Source organism: Bacillus rossius, chromosome 1 (genome assembly GCF_032445375.1).
Source record: "Bacillus rossius redtenbacheri isolate Brsri chromosome 1, Brsri_v3, whole genome shotgun sequence".
Taxonomy (NCBI): Eukaryota; Metazoa; Arthropoda; class Insecta; order Phasmatodea; family Bacillidae; genus Bacillus; species Bacillus rossius.
The window spans coordinates 222,165,679-222,190,585 of NC_086330.1; the positions used below are offsets into that span (position 1 = coordinate 222,165,679).

At 38.4% G+C, this 24,907-nt stretch overlaps 1 protein-coding gene and 1 long non-coding RNA gene across 2 annotated transcripts in view; one reads left to right on the top strand and one right to left on the bottom strand.

Moving 5' to 3' along the window:
* LOC134527316 (fructose-1,6-bisphosphatase 1) overlaps positions 1-24,907 on the bottom strand; it is a 315,913-nt gene that overhangs the window by 139,713 nt on the left and 151,293 nt on the right. The window contains exon 2 of the mRNA XM_063359876.1: positions 11,230-11,374. Within this exon, the coding sequence (XP_063215946.1) occupies positions 11,230-11,374 (145 nt within the window). The remainder of the gene's footprint in view (positions 1-11,229; positions 11,375-24,907) is intronic.
* Positions 19,135-20,934, top strand: LOC134529822 (uncharacterized). The gene is made up of 2 exons (XR_010074713.1): positions 19,135-19,224; positions 19,935-20,934. It is a non-coding gene; the product is annotated as an uncharacterized LOC134529822 (long non-coding RNA).

Genomic DNA, 24,907 nt, shown 5'->3' on the forward strand with positions numbered 1-24,907 from the left:
GAGGAAATGAAGAGGTAAATTGCTGCTCAAGAGGAGGTGAGAAAGTAACAGCCTACTTGAGGTGCCATAAGGAGCAAACTGCCAGTTAAAGTAGATGTGAGGAAGTAATTGACTGCTCGAGGGTAAGTGAGGAGTTAACTGCCAGCTCCAGAGGATATGATGAGATAACTGCCTGCTCGAAGGGTGATAAGGAAGTAACTATCTGCTCGAGATTTTGTAAGACGCTAATTGCCTGCTCGAGAAGAGGTAAAGATATAACTGCCTGCTCGAAGGGTGAGAAAAAGTAAGTAACTGCCTGCTCAAGAGGAGGTTAGGAGCTAAATACATGCTCCAGATGATGTAAGGTGGTAACTACCTGCTCGAGGGGTGTTGAGGAGGCAACTGCCTGCTCGAGAGGAGGTGGTAAGTCAGCTCGAGAGGAGGTGGTAAGTCAGCTCGAAAGGTGATGAGGAAGCAACTGCATGCTCCAGAAGAGGTGGGGAGGGTTCTGCCTATTCAAGAGGAGATGAGATAACTGCTTGCTAGAGTTTTGCAAGAAGGTAACTGCCTGCTCGAAGGATGGTGAGGAGGTAACACCCAGCTCGAGAGAAGGTGAGGGGATACTGTCTGATCGAGATGATGTGATGAGATAATTGCATGATCGATGGGTTGTGAGGAGGCCTGCCAGCTCGAGGAGATAACTGTTTGCTTGAAATGTTATAACTGTTTGCTCGATATTATGTGAGTGGAATAACTTCCTACTGGAGTAGTAGTGAGGAGGTAACTGCCTGCTCGAGTAGAGGTAAGAAGGTAAATGCCTGTATGAAAGGTGGTAAGGAGGTAAATACCTACTCGGAGGGTAGTAAGAGGTATCCGCCTGCTCGAGAGGAAGAGAGGAGATAACTGTCTGTTCAAAGGGTGGTAATGACTAACTTCCTGCCCTAATAGGGTGGTGAGGAGATTACTGCCTGCTCGAATGGGCTGGTGAGGAGGTAACTGCCTTATTAAGGTGTGATAAGGAATAACTGCCTGCTTAATTGCTTAATAGGTAGTGATGAGGTTACTTCCTGCTTGCTGGGTGGTGAGGAGCTAACTCCCTGCACAAGGTAAATAACTGATTGGGGGGGGGGGGGGGGTGAGGAGTCAACTGCCTACTTGAGAGGAGGAGAGGAGAATACTGCCTGTTCAAAGGATGGTAAAGTGGTAACTGTCTGTTCGAAGGGTGGTGAGGATGTAACTGCTAGCTCAAGAAAAGGTAAGAATGTAACTGCCTGCTCCAATGGGGTGGTGAGAAGATAACTTCCTGCTCGATGGGTTTAAGTATGTATAGACCTGCTCTAGGTGAGATATATCTGCTCAAGGGGTAGTAAGGTTACTTTCTGAGCTTTTGTTTGGTTCGGATATAACTGTGTTCCCGATGGATTTTAAAGAGGTAATTTGCTGCCAAAGGAGTAGTGACAAGGTTATTGACGAAAAATTATTTTAACCTGAGTTGGTGGGACCAATTATCTTTGAGCTGTGTGCATATTACTTGATAAAAAAATGAAGAACTTTAATAATATTTCGGTTAATATTTTAAAATAGGATGAATGTGCTTTACATTTTTTGTTGTTTTTCAAGTAAAAACATTTTCATGGCATACGCTTGGCTTACTTAAAACATCGTAAATAAAGAATGGCCGTAATAAATAACTAAAGAGAAATTATTTTATGTTCAAACTTTTGTAATATCCACCAAAGTTTAAAAACAAATGGCGTCAAAAACCCATTCAAGATATAATCCAGCAATACGTGCAAAATATAACTACTAACGAGTTAAGTTCGATTTCTGTCCTTTCTCCGATTCTTTTCGATTCTTTTTCTTTGCTTTATATAATTACATTTAAAAATTATTATTTTAATTTATTTTTTCCATTACCTTTTGAAGAGTTTATTTATCTTGATTACTAAGACCAAGGACTCTATCCACGGTAAATGTCCGACTGAATAAATATGTTACACAATATCACTATGCCTAACATACGAATCATTTTCGGCACAGCTTATGATTAATAGTGTGCCAACTACAAGCACATAGGTCAAGCGTCTGTGGACCATGAGGCCTTTTGTGTCAATACTAAGTATGCAATAAACCAATATATGTTTAGTGTCAAGCATATAGGCCAAACGTATCTGAAACATGAGGCCTTTTTGTCGATACTTTTCATACCTTAAAAACAAGGCATAACCTATCTTAAGCAAACAAGAAAAGAGACTTTGATATGGGTAAACCTATTAAAAGTATATAGAAAAAATAAATAAGCATGTTTTATGCTTACTATAGGACCAATAATCCCTGAAAAATGTTTTGTACTAGTAAATATTAAGTCCCATCTAAAGACTTGAAATGCCCATTCATCTAGGAGACACATTCAACAAAATGGACACACGTTCGTCATTTAAGACACATATTGGAACGCACATTTAAAGAAAATAATTGGACACACACTCAACAAAAATACACATATTCGTCATCTAGGACACAATTTGGTCACACAATCGTCATTATAACATACATTTGGACACATGTTCAACAAAAAAGATATACATTAAAAGAAAAGGACGCACATTTGGATGCACATTCGTCATCATGGATAAGCGTTATGTTTCATTTTGTCATGTGAAAATTATAATACTGTTTTTTTTTGTTTGCCTCACAAACATTTAAAAAATAATGAAAATTCGTTGAACCTACAAATCAACATTTTATTCCTTGAATAATGCTTCTCTAGACTTCAAGTATGAATAATATTTCATCCGTGCGAAAATAGTCTCATGCACATAGAGGAACAATTAAATGTCTCAGACTGTCAACCATTCCATTTTGATCGTCCCAAGATACGTAAACCGTCTCTTCTGCTGGTTCCGTATTTTTTACACCTTAACTGTATAATCTGGAAATCAATGTAGATTTATGTTTTACCACTAGCCTGAAAATCACTATCATCATCATTGTAGCTAACTTCATCTAGATATGGCAAGAATTCGAATTCTTTGACGTCGAAGCTTTATCGTCATCTACAAGCATTCTTTTAAGGGTCCATTATTTTTCCAAAGTTCGGAAGATCTACTGGAAATTGGCTTCAATGTATTCTCACATTTTATAATAATGATTCTTCCTTTGTATTCAGTCTCTCTTTTGCCTTAACAAATTTTACTCTGCTTTTGTCGTGATCAGAAAAGCTATGGACGTAATCATGTTAAAGACAAGGAAAATTATCTTCGTCAATCAGCACACTCTTTTTTAGCATAACTGTTCCGTCGTTGTCCTCTATCTTGCAAGTATGCATAGCCTTACAGTTAGAAATACTGCCGTGTGTTTTTAAGCTATCACTTTGGGTAAACAACCTATAACACCGATCACAACTTAACATTTTGTGTAGTGGGCTTTTAACACAATCGTCCTCATCATCATGTCTAGCATTCTTTTTCAGGGCAAATTTATTGCCGCAGAAACTACACCTGTAGCCTTTCAAAAATTCCTCAGACCTCGATTCGGGATCTATATTAGCATCTTTTGTGACTGTTGTCAATCGCATACTGATATTTTATATTGAAATAAATAATTACTAGTAGTATATAATAGGGCATGCGGGGACTGGTGACAGAGTGAGTAGCCCAGAGCCAGTCCGCCATCTTGGATTGTTACGTCACGGTGGTCATCTTAGATGACCTTGAGCTTTGACCTTGCCCTTCAAAATTTCCATATTTTTAAAAAACATTATGCCAAAAAAAACTAAACATTTTGAAAAAATAATTACATTTATTTTTTCTGTTTCAAGGAAAAAATTCCCATTTCAAGGAAAAAATTTCCCGTTTTAGTCCTAAAAAATGCTTACGGCTTGAAAAGTTCGTAATGAGGCTTAAATTCCGCCTCCCTCAGCCAACAAGTTCATGACCATGAAAATTTGGATGGCATGAACACCATCTTAAATACATCATTTTTAATTCCGCCATTTTGTTTTCTCGTACTCTCCGCCATTTTTAATTCCGCCATATTTAATTATGACATCACAGTTGCAGTTTTTGTTATGGCTGCCATCTTGAAAATCCATAATTTTTATGCTAGGAATTCAGAAAAAATTAATAATTTAGAAAAAAATTAATTCATTAAATTTTAATAAAATATTATTTAAAGAACGCACTTACATCATGGAGATCGGAGTCCTCAGTTTGAACCCGGCGAGGGAATAAATAAAAAATAGCGATCGATCCTTCCTTCATGGAAGCTGCTGGCAAACTGACCTCCCACCACTTATGCCAAGGTATATATCGACAGCTAATATGACGTCATGTCCGCCATATTTTATTCGTTTGCTGGAGGCTGCCATCTTGTTTTCGTCTGCTAGAGGGCACTGCTGCCATGTAGGTTTAATTTTTACCTGCTAGAGTGCAGTATTCATTTATTATAACTGAGATGCCTACCATCTTTAAATTTGGAAGCCATCTTGGAAATGTGTAAATATTCAGCTAGAAATTAAAAAAAAAAAAATCCAAAATTAATTTAAAAATCTTCAATTAATATAGATTGATTTGATTAGTTCCAGTCCTAGGTTTGATCCCTGGGTGATGCAAAAAATTATTTTTATTTTAAAAAATTCAGTTATTCAATAAATCATGTTCAAAATTCTAAAAGATGCTTAAGTTCCTTATATACCAGCCTCCAGTAAGCTTTTATGATCGCTATATTGGATTTATTGGATTATTTAGCTAGAAATTAGGGAAAAAGTCCAAAACTCGTCAAAAAACCACTCATTAATACACTGATTGATTCGATCGACTCCTTTTCTCGGTTCGATGTGAAAATAGTAATTTAAATAAATAGTAATTTAAATAAATATTACAACAATGTAACATAAAAGTAAAAGGTTCGAAATAAAAACCTTTTTTACAGATACAATTTATAATATAGATCCTATAATACTACAGGGACTCTTGCTACAGTAAGCAATTCAATAAACATTTTGTTCCGCATTGGCTTAAACTGACTAATTCTTAGCTTCAATCGCTTTACTGAAGACAGAGACCAGCCAGATCCTTTGCCTACATAGTCTTTTTCTTCCCGACAGAGTTTCTCGATACTGGGGTTTAACAGACTGCTTCACATCGTTGGAATTGTAAATAGGAGTATTCAATTTCTTGAAAAAGCACTTATTTTCTTGGTCCTTGTACGGATATGGCTTACCATAAATGCAGTCCAGCAACAAGTTATATTTTAAAGGTCTGTTCGTTGCTAGTTCATCAGTAAGATTATTGATAATGTTGTACCTGATATCGCCAAGAAAAGTAAAAATGTCTTTCGACTCACTTAACATATTTAGATAATAGTAGTCTCTCAACATTCTACGATATACAGAGTTCGCCAAGTGGAATACGTTATCATTTACCTGTAATTAACACAGCAAAGTCTTAGACTTTGATTCATGCCCAGGCCTTTTTTTGTGCTTGTACGCGTACGAGTCTACAAACTAAAGCGAGGAAATGCAATTTCTGCAGGTAGTTCATCAGTACGCACACGGACTTCACCTTTACATTTTTTTCGCATGCCGTCGCAAACTATAAATACGTGTAAACCAAACATGGCACTCATTGCAGAGAAACTTCGTACGAGAAGGATTCTTTAAACATTTGCTCCATTTATGTATTCGTGCATCATGCGCAAATGCAAACGACATATCGCAGTAGCCACTAGGATACCGCGGTGATGAAGACGAACCTTTCAGTCCTGAACCAAATACTGACGTTGCTGCAGTTGTACCAATTCCTGGCATACTCTTATGAACATCAATGCACCGCTGTTGAAGCGAAACCCGTACATTCTGCACGACTTCTGCTTGTATTCAGGTGCGTTTTCATATTATATTTTCTGGCAAACTGCTTATTACATTTCTCACAGCCAAACGTTTTGCGAGGAAGATTCTTAGCATATTCTCTCTTCTCGTGTCGTCGAGCATTGCTGTTGTTTGAGAAAATCTTGTCACAGTAACGGCATCGATGCTCTTTAGTTGTTGTCGAATCACCAGCCATCAATGGTGAATTGTCATTTATCGTGGTTTCCTCTGCAGCCAGCACTGAAGTCAATAAGCTCTCTTCTGCTGGTGGTACCACGACTGTTGAAGTCTCCTCTTGTGTTGTCATCGACGTTGTCAACGGGATCTGCGTCATCCGCTGACGTCAGGGTTCCCATAGACTATGGTACAACCTCCATCGAGTTCGACGTTAAATACGGTAGTAAAGATGCCATCAAGTTCACAAGAACAGGTAATAACGCGACTTATGCACCTGATGAGACAAACTAGGCGATCCTTACACCGCCACAGTCAGTAACAAACTGAAAGTCCCGCCGTCTGGGACTCGCATATATACACGTGACCGGTCGAATAATAATATGCAATTCTAAACACGGTTCATTTACAATAATACACTAGTCAATACAACATTAAAAAAACACATTTGGAAGCAAATTTGACAAACGCAATGCCCATGCTATGTACACACAAAACACACAATGATCACTCCAAACACCCAATTACAGACACTGGACACGCAATGTACATACAATTACACACACTGGACATGCAAGGTACCCGCAATTACACACTCTGTACACGCAATGTGCATGCATTTCACACACTAGACACGCAATGTATATGCAACGACCACACAATGTACACACCAAATCCGCAATGATCAATACAAACACACAATTACACACACTGGACACTCAATGTACACACAATAACCACGCAATATATACGCAATGAAAATACAATGACCACTCAATGTACACACAATTACACACTCTGGACACTTAATGTACACACATTAACACACAATGACCACGCTGGCCACGCAAAGCCCACTCAATGACAGCAATGCCCATGCAATGTAAACACCAAACACATAATGAACACACCAAACATACAATAATCACTCCAAACACACAATTAAACACACTGGACACGCAATGACCACGCAATGTAGACGCAATTACACACTCTGGACACGCAATGGGCATGCAATACACACTGGACACACAATGTATATGCAATGACCACACAATGTACACACAATAACAATGCAATGTATACGCAATGACAACACAATGGCCACTTAATGTACACGCAATTATACACTCTGGACACTTAATGTACACACATTAACATGCAATGAGCATGCTCACCACGCAATGACCACGCAATGACCACACAATGTACACACCAAACGCATAATGCATGCACTGGGCATGCAATGACCACACAATGACCATACAACGTACACACCAAACATGCAATGTACACACCGAACACACACATACATGACAGGCATTTGACTAAAAGAAAGCACAATTGGGAGTACATTAAACAGAAAGGAAGGACAATCGGAAGCACATTTAACGAAAAGGACGCACATTTCTAACGACAATTCAACAAAAAAGAAAGCAAATTGAAAGAAAAGAACGCACATTTGAACGCTAATTCAAGTAAAAGGAAGTAAATTAAAAGTAATGGACGTACATGTGCACAAACATTTATATCAGTTGGATGCGATCATCAATTTACGATAGGACAAACAGTTATTGGCCCCAGCAGTCATTGGCTCCATCAGTCTTTTGACTCCAAAAGTAATTGGCTCCAACAGTCATTGGCTCCATCAGTCTTTTTACTCCAAAAGTAATTGGCTCCAACAGTCATTGACTCCAGCTGTATTTGGCTCCAGCTATTTGGCTACAAGACTACTTGCCTCTAACTGTCTTGAACTCCATTCAGCTGCGAGAGTTAATTTATATCATGCAAAGTAACTTGTTGTAAGTAGTCCCGATTCTCGCCAACAGATGTCGCAACGTGTTTTATGTAGGTAAATATTATTTATTTCTTGTATGTGGGATGCGGGATGCTCACTAACGATCGCACGAGAAGGTGGGCTTCGCTAGACACCAAAAAGAAGGAATTTCGTCCTTAAATTATATTTTTGAACTGAGTAATGGATGTTTCTTGTATGAATTCCACCTGATAAAAAAATATTTTTAGTGCTGATTTAGTAACAGAAATTCATAATTTAACGTAACTCAGAATAAAATTGCATGTCTCATTAAGTAAAAAAATTTCGCGCAGAGATCGATTTCCCAGAAACAACCAGAAGCACATGGAGAAACCACAGGAATGACCAGAAGTACTTTGAGAAACCACAGGATTCATAAAGAACACACGAAGAATGCAGTCGAATTATTGTCAGGAATAACCAGGAGCACATGGAGAAAACTAACGCAGGTTTTCCTTAATATCAGAAATTCAGACAAAAATAATAACTAAAATAATAAAAAAAAAATCACAAAACATTCTGGCTTGTACTTGAACTCTACCCTTGCTCGACAACAGAGAAGTTCATAAGCTGGCAGAAACGGTTTTTGTAATTTCGAATTTTTTTATATTATTTTTGTTATTATTTTTTCCTGTGGTACGTGGTACACAAGTACAATATATCGCTGAAGCATAGGAACTCGCAGGCTGTCGTGCACACACTGTGCTTTCTTAGTCTATGCGCACCATCTCGCCCTGGTACTTAAACATCTCGCCAAGCATGGGTGTACCTACTCCCCACAAAGTACCACATTGGAGCGGCAGAGATGAGTTTCTGGGGTGCATAGTCGATGCCGAGGGTTTCCGCCCGCTGCACGCCCAGCTGTACCTTATCGAGGGCAAGCAGGTGCCCCGGACATGGAAACAGCTCCATAAGCTCATGGGGCTGCTGAACTGGTTGAGGTCTTTCATTCCCCATTTCGCCACAATCAGAGCACCCATGACCGACCTGCTCTCCTCCAAACACAAACTCAGGTGGACACAAACCGCTAATCAGGCCCTTAACCTGATCAAACAGCGCTTCCGCAACTGCTCGACCCTGTCCCAGCTATAGCCGGGCGAGCTCCTGTTCGTGCAAACCGACGCCGTCCAGGACGGCATGAGAGCCGTGTTGTATCAGCTGGATGGCAGGGGCCAGCACAGGGTAGTTGAGTACACTAGTGTAAAGTTTGGCAGCCAAAAAAAAAGAACCATGACAACAAGCAGGAGTACCTCGCTGTGGTGTAGGCACTCAAGTGGTTCCAGCACCACCTAGAGGGGCATCCTTTCACCCTCCACATGGACAGCCAGTGCCTCTGGTAGCTGGACTCTGCTCAGGGGGGAAAGTCGAAATTTACCATTTGGGCCGTAATGATTCAAAATTCATCGTTCATGGTGGAGCATGTTCCTGGCTGAGAAAACCAACTGACTGACGAACTTTCTAGGAACCCCGACCCCGACACCACATTCCATGACAGTAGGGGTGGGACAACCACCTGCCCCAGGTCCATCACACCACACATCAAGCTCCATCACCACCACCGGCCAGTTAGTATGCCTTTTACAGGCCCAGATCACTAAAACCATCCACCACTATCTACACCATGGCCGACCTAGTTGCGCATGTATGCGACGCCCAAGGGAATGAATGACCTGAATAACCGAGCCCGACTTGCCGAGTGCGGCATCCGAGTCGTCCCGAACTAGCACTGATACAAGGGGTTGCTTCAGACCTGGGGCACTGGTGGAGGGTGCCAGTGGCGTATTCACGCACCCCCTGCCACACGGCCGGCCATACTGCATTTCCTCCGTGCTTACGAACTTGCAGGACGACCCAGGTCAGAGTAAACCCTGCGCGAAATCCGCAGGGTCTTTCTTTCACTCGCCTGGTGTTACCATGTAGGTAAGCACACAGCAGACTTATCATTCGCAGAGATGGCTGAAATGTTAATGGTGTGCACTTAGGCTAAAAATATTGCAACTAGTGTGCAAAATTACCGAATGTACTTTCAAAATTTGCTTAACCAACAATTGCCTGGAACAGGGAGTTTCATACCACGAAGGTACAACAAAATGTGTATGACTAACTCAAAATGTCTGTGCCCAGCTCGTAACCTGCTTCCAGCCGAGCATTTGAACATTACTGCGCTGCGATCACACATCCTCCCAGCCACTGGAGTAGTCCTCTCAGCCCCTGGAGTAGTCCTCTGAAATCCGCCAAACTCTAATTTGCGCGCTAATGTTCACGCCTGTAACATTGCAGTGTTTAGTTTCTGAAGATATGTTCCTTAACAAAAATTGATTATTTTTGGCATTCCCTGCCACATATTAAATTTATGCCCTGTAATTTTTGTACTGTATATTACTGTAGTGAAGATGTGTGGTGAGGATGGAACTACAGAGAAAATGTTTTACGAAGAGGATGGCAATGTAGTGAGTGACCTCATACAGTGAGAATATCTCTGTAATAAACATGTAGTGCGGTGAGGTAGGGATTTGAATTGAACATGTTGGCACTGTAGTGAAGATATGAGAACAGATAGCAAAATGGTAAAGATGTAGTGCATTAAAAATTGTACTATTTTGATTAATTTGTTTGGTAAGTGTAGCACTGTATTAGAAGATATGTAGTGAGAATGGCACTGAAATTAAAATAATGTGTTGTGTTAATGATATTGTGTGATGAGGAGAGCACTGTGGTGAATAATTGCATTGAAGATATTGCTGTGGTGTGGAAACCCTTCGGTGATAATATGCGGCAAAAATAGCTCTGTTGTAATGAGACCCAGTGAGGATGGTACTTTGATGATGTCAAGCAGTGCGGATATAACTGTGGTAAATGAAGATATTGAGCAATAAGGAAATCACTGTGGTGCAGAAATCTAGTAAGGTAACACTGTGATTAAAATGTCATGAGGTAAGGATAGCACTACAGTAAATATATCCTGGGGTAAGGATGACATTGTGGCGTGATTGCCTCTGCGGCGAAGATGTAAATCATTGAGGATGGCACAGTGGTGAAGATGTGCAGTGAGACAAGTGGTCAAAATGATCCATTGTATCAATTATACTGCAGTGAGATTAGCACTTAGTGGGGCTGGAATGCACTCCTTTGTAATTAGTGGTATACAGTAATGTTAGAATGAATTCTAGTGACTAATTCTAGTGTTAAATATCCAACACATTACATATCCTCCAAAAAATCATTAAAATTAAGCTGGACAAAGTTTGTTATGATATACAGTACTCAAAGAAATAAATTACTATATCATCCTCCTAAAAATGCCATAAGAAAAATATTTGTGACTAAATTAGATGAGTAAGGAGAGAAGGTGCGCGATAAGGCAATGTAGTGACGAATGTGAAAACCTTACCTCAATGATGGTTTCGTTCTCCTCGCTGATGAGCAGACATGTTGTGAAGGATGATTGCAGCATGTTGATAAACAGCTCATTGGACAGCACATCTAGCTTCTTGACCTCCTCTCCCTGAACGTTGGTGGAGCCTGCTATTCCATACCTGTAAACACAAACACTTGAGAACACATTGTGCAGATTCACTTTTCATAGCATTGAAACTAGCCTTACACATTACTCTATATATGCTGCCATGCATGATTAGAAGTCTTTAATTATACAGTACTTTTATCATTTATATTAGTTTTCTGCTTTATAATATATAATTTGTTTTACCAAGTATGGCTACTCTGAATGTGGCATGAATTGTTAGGATTTAGTACAAGTTGTTTTTGCACCTATCTTGTCCTTGGCATTTGACCATGTGAAATAACCTTCTTATTAAACTTTCAGGGTCAATACGTATATCAACGAATAAAGTATTTCATTTTAATTCATTTTTTTCTCTTTACATAAAACCTTTATTTTAATTTTTAATCACTTACTAGTTTCGCTTCCAGTGGCCATTTTTAAAAGTCAAAATTAAGTTAAATAACTTATTTGTTTAACTAAGATATCAAGTTTAGATGAATTAGCCTGTTGCAAAAGGCCACACCTTCAACTTTTATTTTACTAACTAGTTTTGCACGTAGTGACGAAGACTAGTGTTTCCTATAAAAAAACATTACTGTATCGCCTCTATGCTCTTCCAACGAGCAATAGCTAGGTCACAGATCATTTGAAATTCCCCAACGCCCCACCCCCTTTTATAAGCTGTCCTGGAAAATTTCATTTGAAAAAGATATTGCTTTTTCCAACTGACTGAAGTAGTAGGGCGAGATAGTGATGACATACCTATGGCAAGGAGAGCACGAGGTAATGATCATTGTAAACATAGCAATAAGTGATTGCTCCAGATCCACAAGTTGTTGGGCCACGTGTCTCGGAGGTGCAACCGGTGATTTTAGTTATTTAAGAAAGCTATTCCTCTTAGTTACATTAGGAAAATACAAAGGGAAGGAAAAGCTGAAGCAAGAAGTTCTGTCCAATATAAAAATGCTCTTGTTTTACATTTTGATTTTGCTGAGAACTGATCGGTTGTATTGCCTGATGAAATCCAAACTTTCCACTGGCAAACTGATCAGCTTTCACTGTTTACCTGTGTCGCATACTTTGGTGTGGAAATAAAAAGTTTTGTTGTAGTATCTGATGATACAGCTCACGACTCTGCTCATGTTCTCTGTGCTTCAGAGATTATAAAACTGAAAATTTCCAAATTTTGCCAGTCAGAACTTTTGAGTTCAATAGTGAACATTTCAAAAATAGGTTCCAACTGTATGAACGATGTAAAAATACTCAAACTGTTGAAAATAAAATTACATTTTTTCTGCTACAGGGCATGGCAAAAGTGCACGTGATGCAATAGGCGGTTTTTGTAAACACTTTGCAACTAAGTTCAATCTTGTGCCGGAAATTAGGCTTTTCGTCACTTTTTTTAATTTTTCTATAATTAAAAAAAAAAAAATTGGAAATCTTATTTTTTTAAATTTATCTGGTTGTTAAGGGGGTGATTTACTCTTTGTTAGGCCGGTGTACGCCACGTGTTTAAACTTTGTGCCATTGAACCGAAGCCCCCTTTCTCAGGAGCCCTATCTGATATTTTGCTGTCTAATGTGGACGTGGGCACCCCGGTTGAAATTTCTCTCGCCTGCAGTCACGTCCCGAGTTTGTAATATTATTTCTCTTCATGACAAAAATTGCATAGAGCAGCTTGTGGGCTGCAAGCTGCTACTTCTTACAGGCTTGCTGAGAATAGCAAGTCTCGTCAAGAATGGGTCTCCAGTGGACCTGCGTTCCCACCTTAGTGGCGATTTCTGTCCCCCCTTCCTCTCTCTCCACCTCACCTTAGTTCTGAGAAATAAAGTCGGGAGCAGTGACCTGACGTGAACTTAGCCAAGACCATAGCCGACTTTCTCCCTGGTCCGACAGAGACGTCCACGACATCTAGCGGCAGAAAAAGTAACCGCGGGCCTGGTCGCCAGCGTGCAGAGCTCACCCTCATTACACCTGGTGGCAAGTCAGCTCACCGCCTCAGTTAGTTCCCCTTTATGCCGCTAAAAAGCAGCGCCGCGGCGCCATAAGGCACTATGCTTTCTTCTCGCGGCCTGTAGAAGTCGATTGTTTGTTGCCTTCTGTTCTGGCCGGTAGAGAGCGCGCATGTCGTGTTCTTGTCACGCCCGCCTCGGACTCCTTCGGAAATTTTCGGCTTAGAACCGAACCTTCCCCCTCCTCCCTAGGGCTTTAGCGCCCGTTTTAATTAGGAGCCTTGTCCGCCATCGCGGGCACTCAGTACTCTGACCTCGGCTACTGACCACGTCTTCTCGGCGTCCTCTGCGATAAGAGGCTTGTCGTGGGAACGACGATTTTCGGTTGCATAAAAGATGTAGTCAGTTGCTTAAGGGATGTGATCCCATTTGTACAGTAGCCAGGCAGATGTAGTTTTTAGAAAAGGTCATGTATAGTTAAATTCTTCTTTATTTTTTTTAATTCCTTAAAATTTTGTTTTTCTTCGCGCATCCGCGAATTCTCGGTGCGCGTCATCCTGATGTCGGCGCGAGACTCTTAGTGAGTCCCGAAATCTACACCCTGTTTGGTGAGTAATCTGGCCTTTTTTTTTTTCGTCCCCAAATTCCTGTTTGTTGGCCTTTCGTGCCAACTGTGTATGATTGTCTGGAAGCAGGTCTAATTCGTTTTGAATTTGACTGATGTTTCAGACAGGGTCGAAGTTTCTGGGGAGAGAAATTGCTCCCCGCATGATCTTCGGGACCTCCAGCTGATTTCCCCCTTTAGAAGAGTTTTCCTCTCGGTCCGACGTCATCCTGGGAAGACCCGGGTGATATGAGCTATATATATTTTCCGCTTGCATAGAAGGAACTAAATTCATCAAAAAGATACCAGCGAGCAGTGCTTTAAGAACGTAATCCTCAGGAACATGAAAAATCATGGAAACTAATATATATATAATCGTTGGGAGAATCAAATTTTGGTGCTATACTTGAAATTTTTGTTAATGTAATCATTTGTTTGTTAAGGTGTAATATGTATTGTTTTAAATAATGTAGGGGCGCCCCCTTAACTTGGTTAATTACTAAGATCTTTATTATCATGTCGAAATAATGCTAAAACAAAACCTCTTAATAATAAACCAGGGAAACCTATAGACCAAATTATTTATATAGTGTATTTATTTATCATTCCTTCTTCTACATAACGTTCCACGAACTCCCAAGTTACTAGTGTGCAGGGAGTGTAAATTTTGTCTTGTTCTCCGCCTCGTGTCCCCTCTGGTAATTAATTTTAATTTTCTTAATATTTTGCCCAGCAATTTCCAAGGTGTTTTTAATTAATTTAAAATAATATAATTTTTGGGCACGAGGGGCGTTACAATCTTCGGGCAGTGTGTGTTAAAGCCATTAGAGATTCTGCTTCATTTGTTGCTGAAGTAGGTAATTTTGTATCAAAGATAACTCTACTGGCTCTTGAAAGTAAACCAATTCAAACGTATAGGTCATGTAAGGAAAAATAATGGGCTACTGTAAAACCATTTGTTGAATACAATCAAAACATTACTGGCTGATTAAAAATGAGACTTACATGGAAAGCTGAATTCAAGATAAAATAGAAATAGTTGTACAATCTAATTAGATTAAAATACATTATTCAATAAGTGATTTCCAAGTAGGCCGGTTCGTTGCTTGTGTTTACGATCAGAATTGGTGGATGGGTCAGATCACTGGTATATATAAAGAGTTAAACGACATCGTTGTGTCTTTTATGCCTCCCCTTGGTCCAGCTAAAGGGTTTCAGTGACCAAAGGAATCTGGAAAGAACAAGGATGAATGTACGGTGCCACTACAAAACATTTTGTTAGCAGTAAGCAAACCTACTCCACTTGGACAATCAGCAATACTCCACACTTTCGACAAAGCTGAGTTGAAGATCCAGCAGATACACTGTCTTTAACAGCCAAAAAATATTTTTGGAAGTTTGTCAATATACATTACATATAGCTGAGGAAGGGTAAGCAGTCTACATTGTTGGTTTCAATTTTACTTTGAACTTTAGGTTTTCAAGCTAACTAAAGTGCAGCATATGTATTATATGTGTGTGCATATATTTTATATTGTCACGTGGTTAAAAATTGTTATCATTAATTTATTAATTTTTTTGAAACAAAATTTAAATATTTTCTCTTCTTCGGGACTTGGTTTCCCTCAAGCTCAGATTTTGTAACACCTTTGATGTAATTTGGGTCTCCGCGGGGCTGGGAGAGTGCGAGCCTTGCACGTATTTGTCTGGGGGGGCAGGCGTGACCGCGTTTCAGCCAGGCCAGCTGACGCGTTGTTGTGCTGCGAGTCTGGAGAAATTCGGCGGAGGCTTGTTTACAGTTCTTTTGAGGCCAGCTAAGTCGCCGTGCGCAGGTGAGTGTTGCAATCTAGCGGCCGGTTTTCTGACTACGTGGACATCACAGCGCGTGGCTACGCGGCCGGCTTGTTTTACTAACTTTACGTGTTTGGAAAACTTCCCGTCAGGATGTTTTTCCCGTAGGGGTTTCAGGGCCAAGTAATTTGGTTAAAAGGGACGTGAAATGTTTCCTCCTGGCTGTAATCCTGTGACAGGCCGTTATGCTGCCCGGCCGTGCGTCGTAGGAGTGAGGGTTAGGTGAGTGAAATGGCATCTGTATGATGCCTGGGTCGTAGTCTTCCGCAACTTATGTTTCTTCGTAGTTCACTTTAAAATTCACTTTTGGCGTGGTACCTAGTTGCTCTTACAATAATTTTCGAATAATGTTTTACTAAACTTTAATGAGGTCAGAACTAAAGTTTTCTTTTATTTTCTTTTATAAACTCTGTAATTCGTTTGTATCACGATCCTTTTCTTACATGTTTATGGTGATGCTATCGAACAAAACTGAGTAATTATTAAAGTCTTTTTCTTGCTAGAGAATGTTCTTGATAATTTTAATAGGTACTGAAGATGCGGAATAACTAATGTATTTTGGAATCACTAGGTGTCATGGAAGCGTATAATAAGACTAAATTAAAAAGTGAGAAAAAAAATCTTCTCTGTTATCGTCACTAATTTTCAGTTCTAATGTTTGTGGGTAGAAAAATGTAATCTAAATAACTCCTGGTTTACTTTACAGTGACTAAGCGGCTTATTCCATTTATTATTGGGTTAACTTTGTTTACGAGTATTTTCCTTTCCTGTTCAACGGAAAGCTTGACTGGGTTTATTAAATTTATTTATTTATTTATTTGTATGCAGAGGACATGGAAGGTTTCACCTCATTTGTTATAACTATTTATTTTCTTAATAACTGTTATGTGTTCAATTGTTTTAGGGTTATCTTATTTTTCTCAGCATCCTGATTTTTCAGTTATTGTGCAAGGATAAAACTACTAAAATGATTCTAGTGCCGAGAAGCTCTATGGCTGGTTAAAGTTTTTATTTTATTATTTACCTGAGCTGCACTTTTGATAAGAGAACCCCCCCCCCCCCCCCACACACACACACCCATTGAGACGTGACAGAAAGTGCATATTATGTTAATGTCGTAATGTATACAATGACTCTCCTTTTGCAATTCCCAAGGCTTGCCCAATTTACGAATTACATCTCATATTTAGAGAACAAAGAACATATTTGTTAATTGAGCGTGCAGACCTTAGAAAATGTAATAAAATTACATTTTCAAATTTTTTTAGAAATGGTTACAGGCAAAACATGTTATCCAACAAAGTGCATGTTATTAACAAAGGTTAGGTTAGATTTTTAAGAAATGGGGTTTTTAAGTAATTGTCAATCAAAAAATGGCACTTTAGTCAAATTTGGCAAAATGTAAAGTTAAATGAGAATAATTCCGCGCATCATAAAAATAAAAACATTTTTTTCTTTCTTTCTGTAAAACTACTGAAAAAGAGCGACATATTGCCAGAATTACTTTTTATTGTAAAAATGTTTTCTTTTAAAAATCCCAAAAAAATTCAAAAGTTTGAGTTTTCCCTCCTTAAAGATATTGTCATGGGGCTTAGTGGAACTATACTACTCTGTAGTTCAATATAATAGCTACAAAATAAAATAAAAAATCAATGGAATCCGTTAAACAGTTTTTAAATGCCGCTCATTTGAAAAACGCACTTTTTTTTTCCACCTTTTGTTGATTTTGAACCAACTCCAAAAGGCTATAACATAGGTAAAAAAAAATTGGGGCGAAATCCTTTTAGCACACTTCTTGTCTCCACTGGTTGTAACTGCTGTAGTTTTTAACGCAAATCCGTGATGGTGACCTGACACATTTTCTTGCTAACTGCCTGAATTGAGGTGGAATGGCTCCCTTGAGAATCAGTGCACCACTAGTTAGCCGGCGCACGGGACTCGAACCCGCGACTCGACCATCACCGGGGAAACAGGCGGAGCACGTCAATACATTATCGTTTTATGCTTGGTACTTGCCAGTCTTTCGAGCCTTACTTTTTTGTGTAGGTTTGCGCAACAATTTATACCTCACACCTTGTGTACTATGCTTTTGTTAAATTTTCTTAAAGGCAGTTGAAAGTTTGAATTGTTTATGATATATTACACAGTTGGCGATGAGGTATGATGTAAAAGCATGTGACCGTACACAGGCCTTACTGATGGTTCAAAACTACTTGATGCGAACGAAATGCACTCTGATTCTAATATATTGTAGCATGTGGTTTTCATGTTGAAATTTGGTTAAGGCCTAATTTCTATAGTATATTACCTTAGGCAAAAGTTAATAACTGCTACAGTATTTAATTATTTTTGTAACGATTGAAATGCGCGATGTAAACTATTCATGTTATAATGTAACCATAATGGATAATAATGTAAGGGAAGTATAATGTAATTTAGGTGGTTTGCACGTGACTATGGCCTATAAAATAACTTATTTTATTAGTATATCCGGGTGACTTGGTATTGTAACGTCTGTAAATGCGTACCTATACAGGTTCTTTATATTTTTGAGGAGTTTGTCGTAAGCAATTAAATACCTTCTTAAGGGGCCCGCCTACCTGTCACACACACGGTGTGCAGAGCTTCAGGAAAAACAACGCGATTTCAAAACTACTCAAGATATCTTAGTGGGGTAGCTATGTTTACGAAAAGCATTTAAGAGTTCGCTGAGGCCCGAAAAGTACTTTTAATTTTGGATCATGTTTTTAAACTGTTTTTCTAGAAGAGTTAAAATGGCTGAAACGCATGTTTTCAGAGTAATTTTTAGGTGTAAAACAAGTGGTACAGATTCTTGAAAGCACTTAAGGGACTTGTATTACACCTTTATCTTCATTTCCCCGTAATATAAAAATACGGTCACCGCACAAATTTCACAGTTATCCTGTGACGACGATAAGACTGCGCGCCAGTTCAGAGCCTTGAGCTTAGAGGCGATACCGCGCTCGAAATACCATCGAGCGTCGCGCTTATCATCCCGCCTCACTAACACACATACACCCCTGACGAGGCGGGCCCCTTAAAGTCGTCTATATATGGCTTTTGCCTGTGTTCAAGTGTTCACGTGATTCGTTCACCTTGTTTATTATGCTTACCTTTCATGATTGTGTACCTAATAAATAAATTTGTTCAAAGATTAATTTTTTGAAATAAAATAATGTCAAAGTGATCTTGCTTTATAACATTTATTGTGGCATTTTGAAAATTATTTGTTGTTTTGAAAGCTAAGGTATATAATAATCAAACACAGTATGATGCACATCTGTCCCATTATCGGTGTGAATTGTACTAAAGGAAGCAGTGTTGTGCTGCACTCTATTTTTCATTGCATGAACTATTTGTTTCAGCTGGTAGATGTCGTAGCAGTCCAGTAGTGTCGCATTATATTAACAGCGAAGCAATGAATGTTTTGAACATTGTGAAAACTTTTGCAAGGTATGTGAAATGTAATATAATTTACGTTTAATGTGCATAACAAAAAAAAATAGTCATAGAGGCTGTAACAGTACATTATCAGAGTTCGATATATTATTTTTGTGAATACTATTGAATTACAAATTCAACATGGCACTGTCTGTCTATGTTATGGACCCCCTGTCATGTCCGTGCCATAATATATGCATTTTAGCGTGTCTGTTTCTTACAAAAAAAATTTACAAACTATAATTTTGTCTCATTTTATTTAATGTCTGCGATTGCTACATTATTTCTTAACTCCATAAAATGAAATGTTACAAGATACAGACCAAATACAATATTAATAACGACATTGATTACGAAAGTAACTTCATGACTTATTCATCAGATATGTTTTGAATAATGTAGAAAGTAGACTATAATTTTTAATACATGTATAAATATAAATTTTTTAAAAATAATAATGAAAACATTATTTTTTTTCGTTGTTTTTTAAACACGTTATTAGCTAGCTATTTGTAGAAGAGTATATATTTTTTGTTAGAAGGATAAAAAAACAAATCTTGAATTTGTATGACTTTTCTTGATTTTAAAATGTTTGATAAACATTTTTATCCCCTTTTTTGCATCTTTTTATTTTCAGGGTTTGTTTAAGAGCTCCAATTTTAGTAGTTATATTAAATATGCATATATTGTTTTCTCCCATTTTACCTATTTTTTATTTACAGATGCCCAGAAATTCATTGGACCGTAAACCTAAGGCACACCGAAAAACATGGAATAAGGAGACGATGGCAGCTGCTGTGAGGATGGTGCGAGAAAATATGGGAGTAAAAAAGGCATCAAAACATTATGGCGTTCCAAAAACAACTTTAAGAAGGCTCGCTTCTGAAGATATGAATGATCCCAAAATTTTCGTAATGAAAAAATTGGGGAGAAAACCGGTTTTTCCTGAGTATGTGGAAAAAGAGCCGTTACAGTATGTACTATAAATGGAATCAATATTCTTTGGTCTTACAAGACAGAATGTGAGAAGGATGGCCTTCCAATTGGCTGTACGCAAAAATAAACAACATTATTTTCATGATGAGCATGCAGGAAGAGTATACATAGCTCGATCATTTCCTTCATAGGCACAAGTAAATTTTGTCACTAAGGAAACCCACTAACACATCATATGCTCGAGCAGAAGGTTTTACTCAAGAGCAAGTATCTTAATTCTTTGACTTGCTTGATGACATTTACAAGCAACATAATTTGATGGCTGAAAGAGTGTGGAATGTGGATGAGACTGGATTCAGTGTTGGGCAAAGCAAAACTCCTAAAGTCATTGGGTTGACAGGGAAACGTCAGATTGGCGCACTCAGTGCTGCTGAGCGTGGATCACTGGTTACTGTTATATGCTCCATGAGTGTGGGTGGATCCTTTGTTCCACCAATGCTCATTTTTCCTCGGAATTACATGAGCGATGTGCTTATGAGGGGTTCTCCACCTGGTGCAATAGGAAGAGCTCACCCTTCAGGATGGGTTCAGGAAACTTGTTCAACACTTCATTGACAAAACGAAACCCACAAAGGAAATGTAAATATCAAATATGTTTCGTGAAGCAAGTGTCTCGTTCTGTGTGGCATGATGATGTGCGAGGCTGTGCGACATGTGACGATGGCTGTGCGGTTTACAGTAATATTGTTGTATGCAATAGAAGAAAAACAGAAAAATTACTAAATTATTGCGGAATTGACGTTTTCTGCATAAAAAGTTACCGATACAAAGTATCAAGTGCACTGGTAAGATGCAGCAATATTTTAAGGATGTGTTTACTAAACCAATGTGTTTTCAAAATATTTATTTTGTTGTTTATTTTCATTGTGTGTTTGCATATAAAATTTTAATTGTTCGAAAACCTGTGGTAAATGTATTCAGCACACCTACAGTGGGTATTTTACAGTGTTTTATCAGTGATAAAAATTCCACGAAAGTATCATTTTCAAGACATTTGGTTGGAAGAGGAGGAATGGAAATTGTGCTAAGAGCTGTTAAAGATATGTGTTTTGCTTTTTGTATGCAAAAAAAAGTGGATGTTTATCACTCAGGAATTAATGCAATTAATGCCATGAAAAAGGAAAATAAACATGGCGAGTTTCTTAATGGTCACAAGTCAGGCACGTAGCAAAAGCTCTATTTTTGTACAGGGGTACATGTGACCCTTGTTAGGCCCACCACTAGTTTATCAGAGCCTGGGGCCAGAATGCCAAGTTATGATTCATCTCAGCCTGCACCTAGCTTCTGTTCACACCATACATCTTATAGTACTATCCCAGGAGAGACACATCAAGAACAAAAGCTCTCAACTTCCCTTGATAGTAATAGTGCAACAAAGCAGCGATAATGTGGGCTACTCATTGCATCTGTACGCATGCTTCAATTCGCTCACGAGCAGCTGCAGTGGAACTTTTTACACTTATATCATGTACTCAATACTTGCATGTGCAATTCTGGAGCATTGTAGATTTGCTTGAAAAAGTGCTAATGTGTGTTGGTGAAGCCAAACTTCCCTAGAATGTTTATGTTCATCTAGTGATGAACCAAATTTAAATCTGAAGTTTATTTATGATCTCAAAAGTTACATGAAGAGTAACTACGCTTGATACTGAGAAGGAACCTTTGGATATTGGTACTTGTACATTACACATAGTTAATGGCGCCTACAAAACTGCATATATAAAGGTTGGTTGGCAAATTAATTACTTTCTTAGAGCATTGTATTAAATGTTTAAGAAGTATCCATCTCGGATTGCTGTTTATTCTCAGATTACTGGTTCCAGAGTTTTTCCAAAAATGGTCGGTGCTGTGCGGTGGACTGAAAACTCACCTGTAACCAAAATATGCTTAGAAATGATTCCATTTCTGAAAAAAAAATAACATCGCAGTCAAAGAGCTTGAGGAAACACCTCCTAACACCCAGAACCTTGGCACTGTAAAAATGACTTTTTTTTTGGAAGTTTCAGTTCTGGAAGATAAACTGCATTTTTCTGCTATGATTTCTGAGGAGTTGGAAGAATTTCTGATAACTTCCAGAGAAATAATCCTCTCCTTCCTTTCATTCACTAAAGTTGTTTTCTTTTTATGAAAAAACATAGGGAGAAGGGTTTTCAAGCAAAATGTAATGGGCAACATTTCTAATGATTCTCAGTTGAAGAGTCTGGATATCAATAACGAGAATATCTTACGAAATACTGATTCCATAGAGGTAGGTTTTGGTGCCACTTTCAGTCTCAAAAGGGGGAAGGAGCCCGATTCCCTGAAATTTAAGGCTGAATGCAGGAAATTTCTGTTATCTGTATCTGCCAAACTTAATTAAAAGAGTCCTCTGAGAATGAGAATTGTGTTGGGCTTAACTTGCTTGTCTCCTTAAGTAATGGTTAGAGACTTAGTTAGAACTCTAAGAGCTAAGGTTGCCATTCAGGACTTCTCACACAATCAGTTAGCACCTGATGATGGAGAGATTATTCTTAAGAGTTCAAAAAGATTTGTGAACATCCTGAGGTGTTGAAAGCTGTAAAATATTTTAATTTGAAAAAGGAAAGCCTTGACAACTTTATTTTTAATTTGATCAGCTCAGTGATGAAATATGAACATGACCAGTTTAATCCTATTCTTCCAGCATATCTTTCAAAAATATTTTTTTTTTGTTGAAAATCTTCAAGATAAATCTCTTGTAACTCAAGACTGGTTCATGACCACATATTTTCACTTCCAGATGAGTATTTTAACTTTTGACTAACGTTTTTTTGGACTAAAGTGAGAGTAGCCTACTTACAATTCAGATTGTGTTATATTGCAGTACCAATAATATATTTTACTCAACTATTTTTGTATTGGTTCATTTGGTTTTTTAATGGGTGTTTCTTCTCCTGCTCATTAAATTACAATATATTTTTTTAATTTTGTAATGCCTCAGCAAGAATGAAGGAAGACCAAAGAATGAAAAATAACGAACAGGATGAGGCATTAAATGAAAAAAAATAGTAGCACATAAAATCAAGTTACTCGAAATGATATGAAGGAGAAAAATATGGCTCAATGAGGAAAAAGGAGAATTATTAGAAATACAGATGGAACTGAAAAAAAAATTAGAAGAAAAGTGTATAAGTGTGTACTTAACCTAATGTAAAATATTGAAGTTAGACGATAGATAAAACCTTGAAAGTGTGTACCCTATTAAAAAAAGTTAATGCATAAAACATACTTTTATCATCATGTAAATAATTTTTAAAAAGTCACCAAAAATTCACTGATTTTTGCTGTTGAACTCGGTATATACACTGTGTTATTGTTATCGTCACCAATGCTAATGTATTTGATACTGCTGCTGAAAACACTGCATATATGCTGAAGTCTCTAAAACTGTTGAAGTGGTAGGGGGCGTTGGCGCTGACATGTCCATGATCTCCAAGGTTCTCGGCGTCACTGTCATCGGAATACCTGCTAATTATGACACCTCTGACATAGAGGTATCTATGGGAGATGCTTTTGGAGATATTTCTTGAGCTTACAGTGTAACCACTGTTCTCTTTGATGTCATGAGTGCTATTAACGAAGTTATCATGGTTGGTAATGTTGGTTCCATTGATGTATGCATAAAGATGGTATAAAGATGACATCGAATTCTAATGTATCAGCAATTAATGATTTGCCAGACAAGCTACATGAGCTATAAAAACTCTGTAAAAGAAATAGATGAACTGAGGCCCTGGTGTGTGGTCCTCGCTACACTATTGAACTCAGGCACATATGCTATAGGTGCAGGAACACAGCGCAACGACGATATGTATGCATTATCTGGAAAATTTGGATATCTGTATAATGCAGTGTAGTTTGTAACAGAGCGAGTAAGTTTTCGATGCAGGCTGAAAGCATCGTATGCTGTCTCGTATGATAGATGGTACAGTTTCCAGGTTCGTAGGGTAGTGGAAAGTGTGAAAACCACCAGTGCTGATTGCCTCCATCGCAGGTTTTTGTATATGTGCGCAGATATCCATCATTCCAGTAGCCATGGGTGTATATTCCTGGCCCGAGGAGGGAGGGGGGAGTGGGCCTGGGCTCCCCTGGAATCAAGAAATCCCTCACAGAGGGACTTGCACAATTGTGACTGTAAAACAGTGTCGATAAACTTAAACATCAAAACTATGATTTATATAACATTTCTGTATATTTTAAAGTTTTTTGCTTATTGCATGCATATAGGCCACATTATCCAGAGATGACTTGTGTCGGTTAAAACCACATGCCAAACTTGGGCTGCGCTGCCACCCTGCGAATTTCCGCGACCCCCTGCGAATACTACAGATTTGCGCTCCTGACAGTTGTTGAACTCACACTGCTGAATCCAGGTATTACACTCTTATAATAATTAGGGGGATGAAACAAAACATATTGCAGAATAGACTGCAACTGAAAGTATTTTCTGTAGCGTGTCCTTATAAATACAGGAACAGTGCCTGTTTAGACATGTCTACACTACTCAAAAAACATTACTTCAAAAACTACAAGGTGTGCCATATAAAAGTCAAATTGCATTGAAACTTGTCTCAAATTTGCGGTTGTTTACAATATATTGCCATGATCTGCTTGCTTTTCTCTTCGAGTAGTTTCCCGGGATTCTGAATTTGTTGATAATTAGTAAAATTTTGGGCTTAAT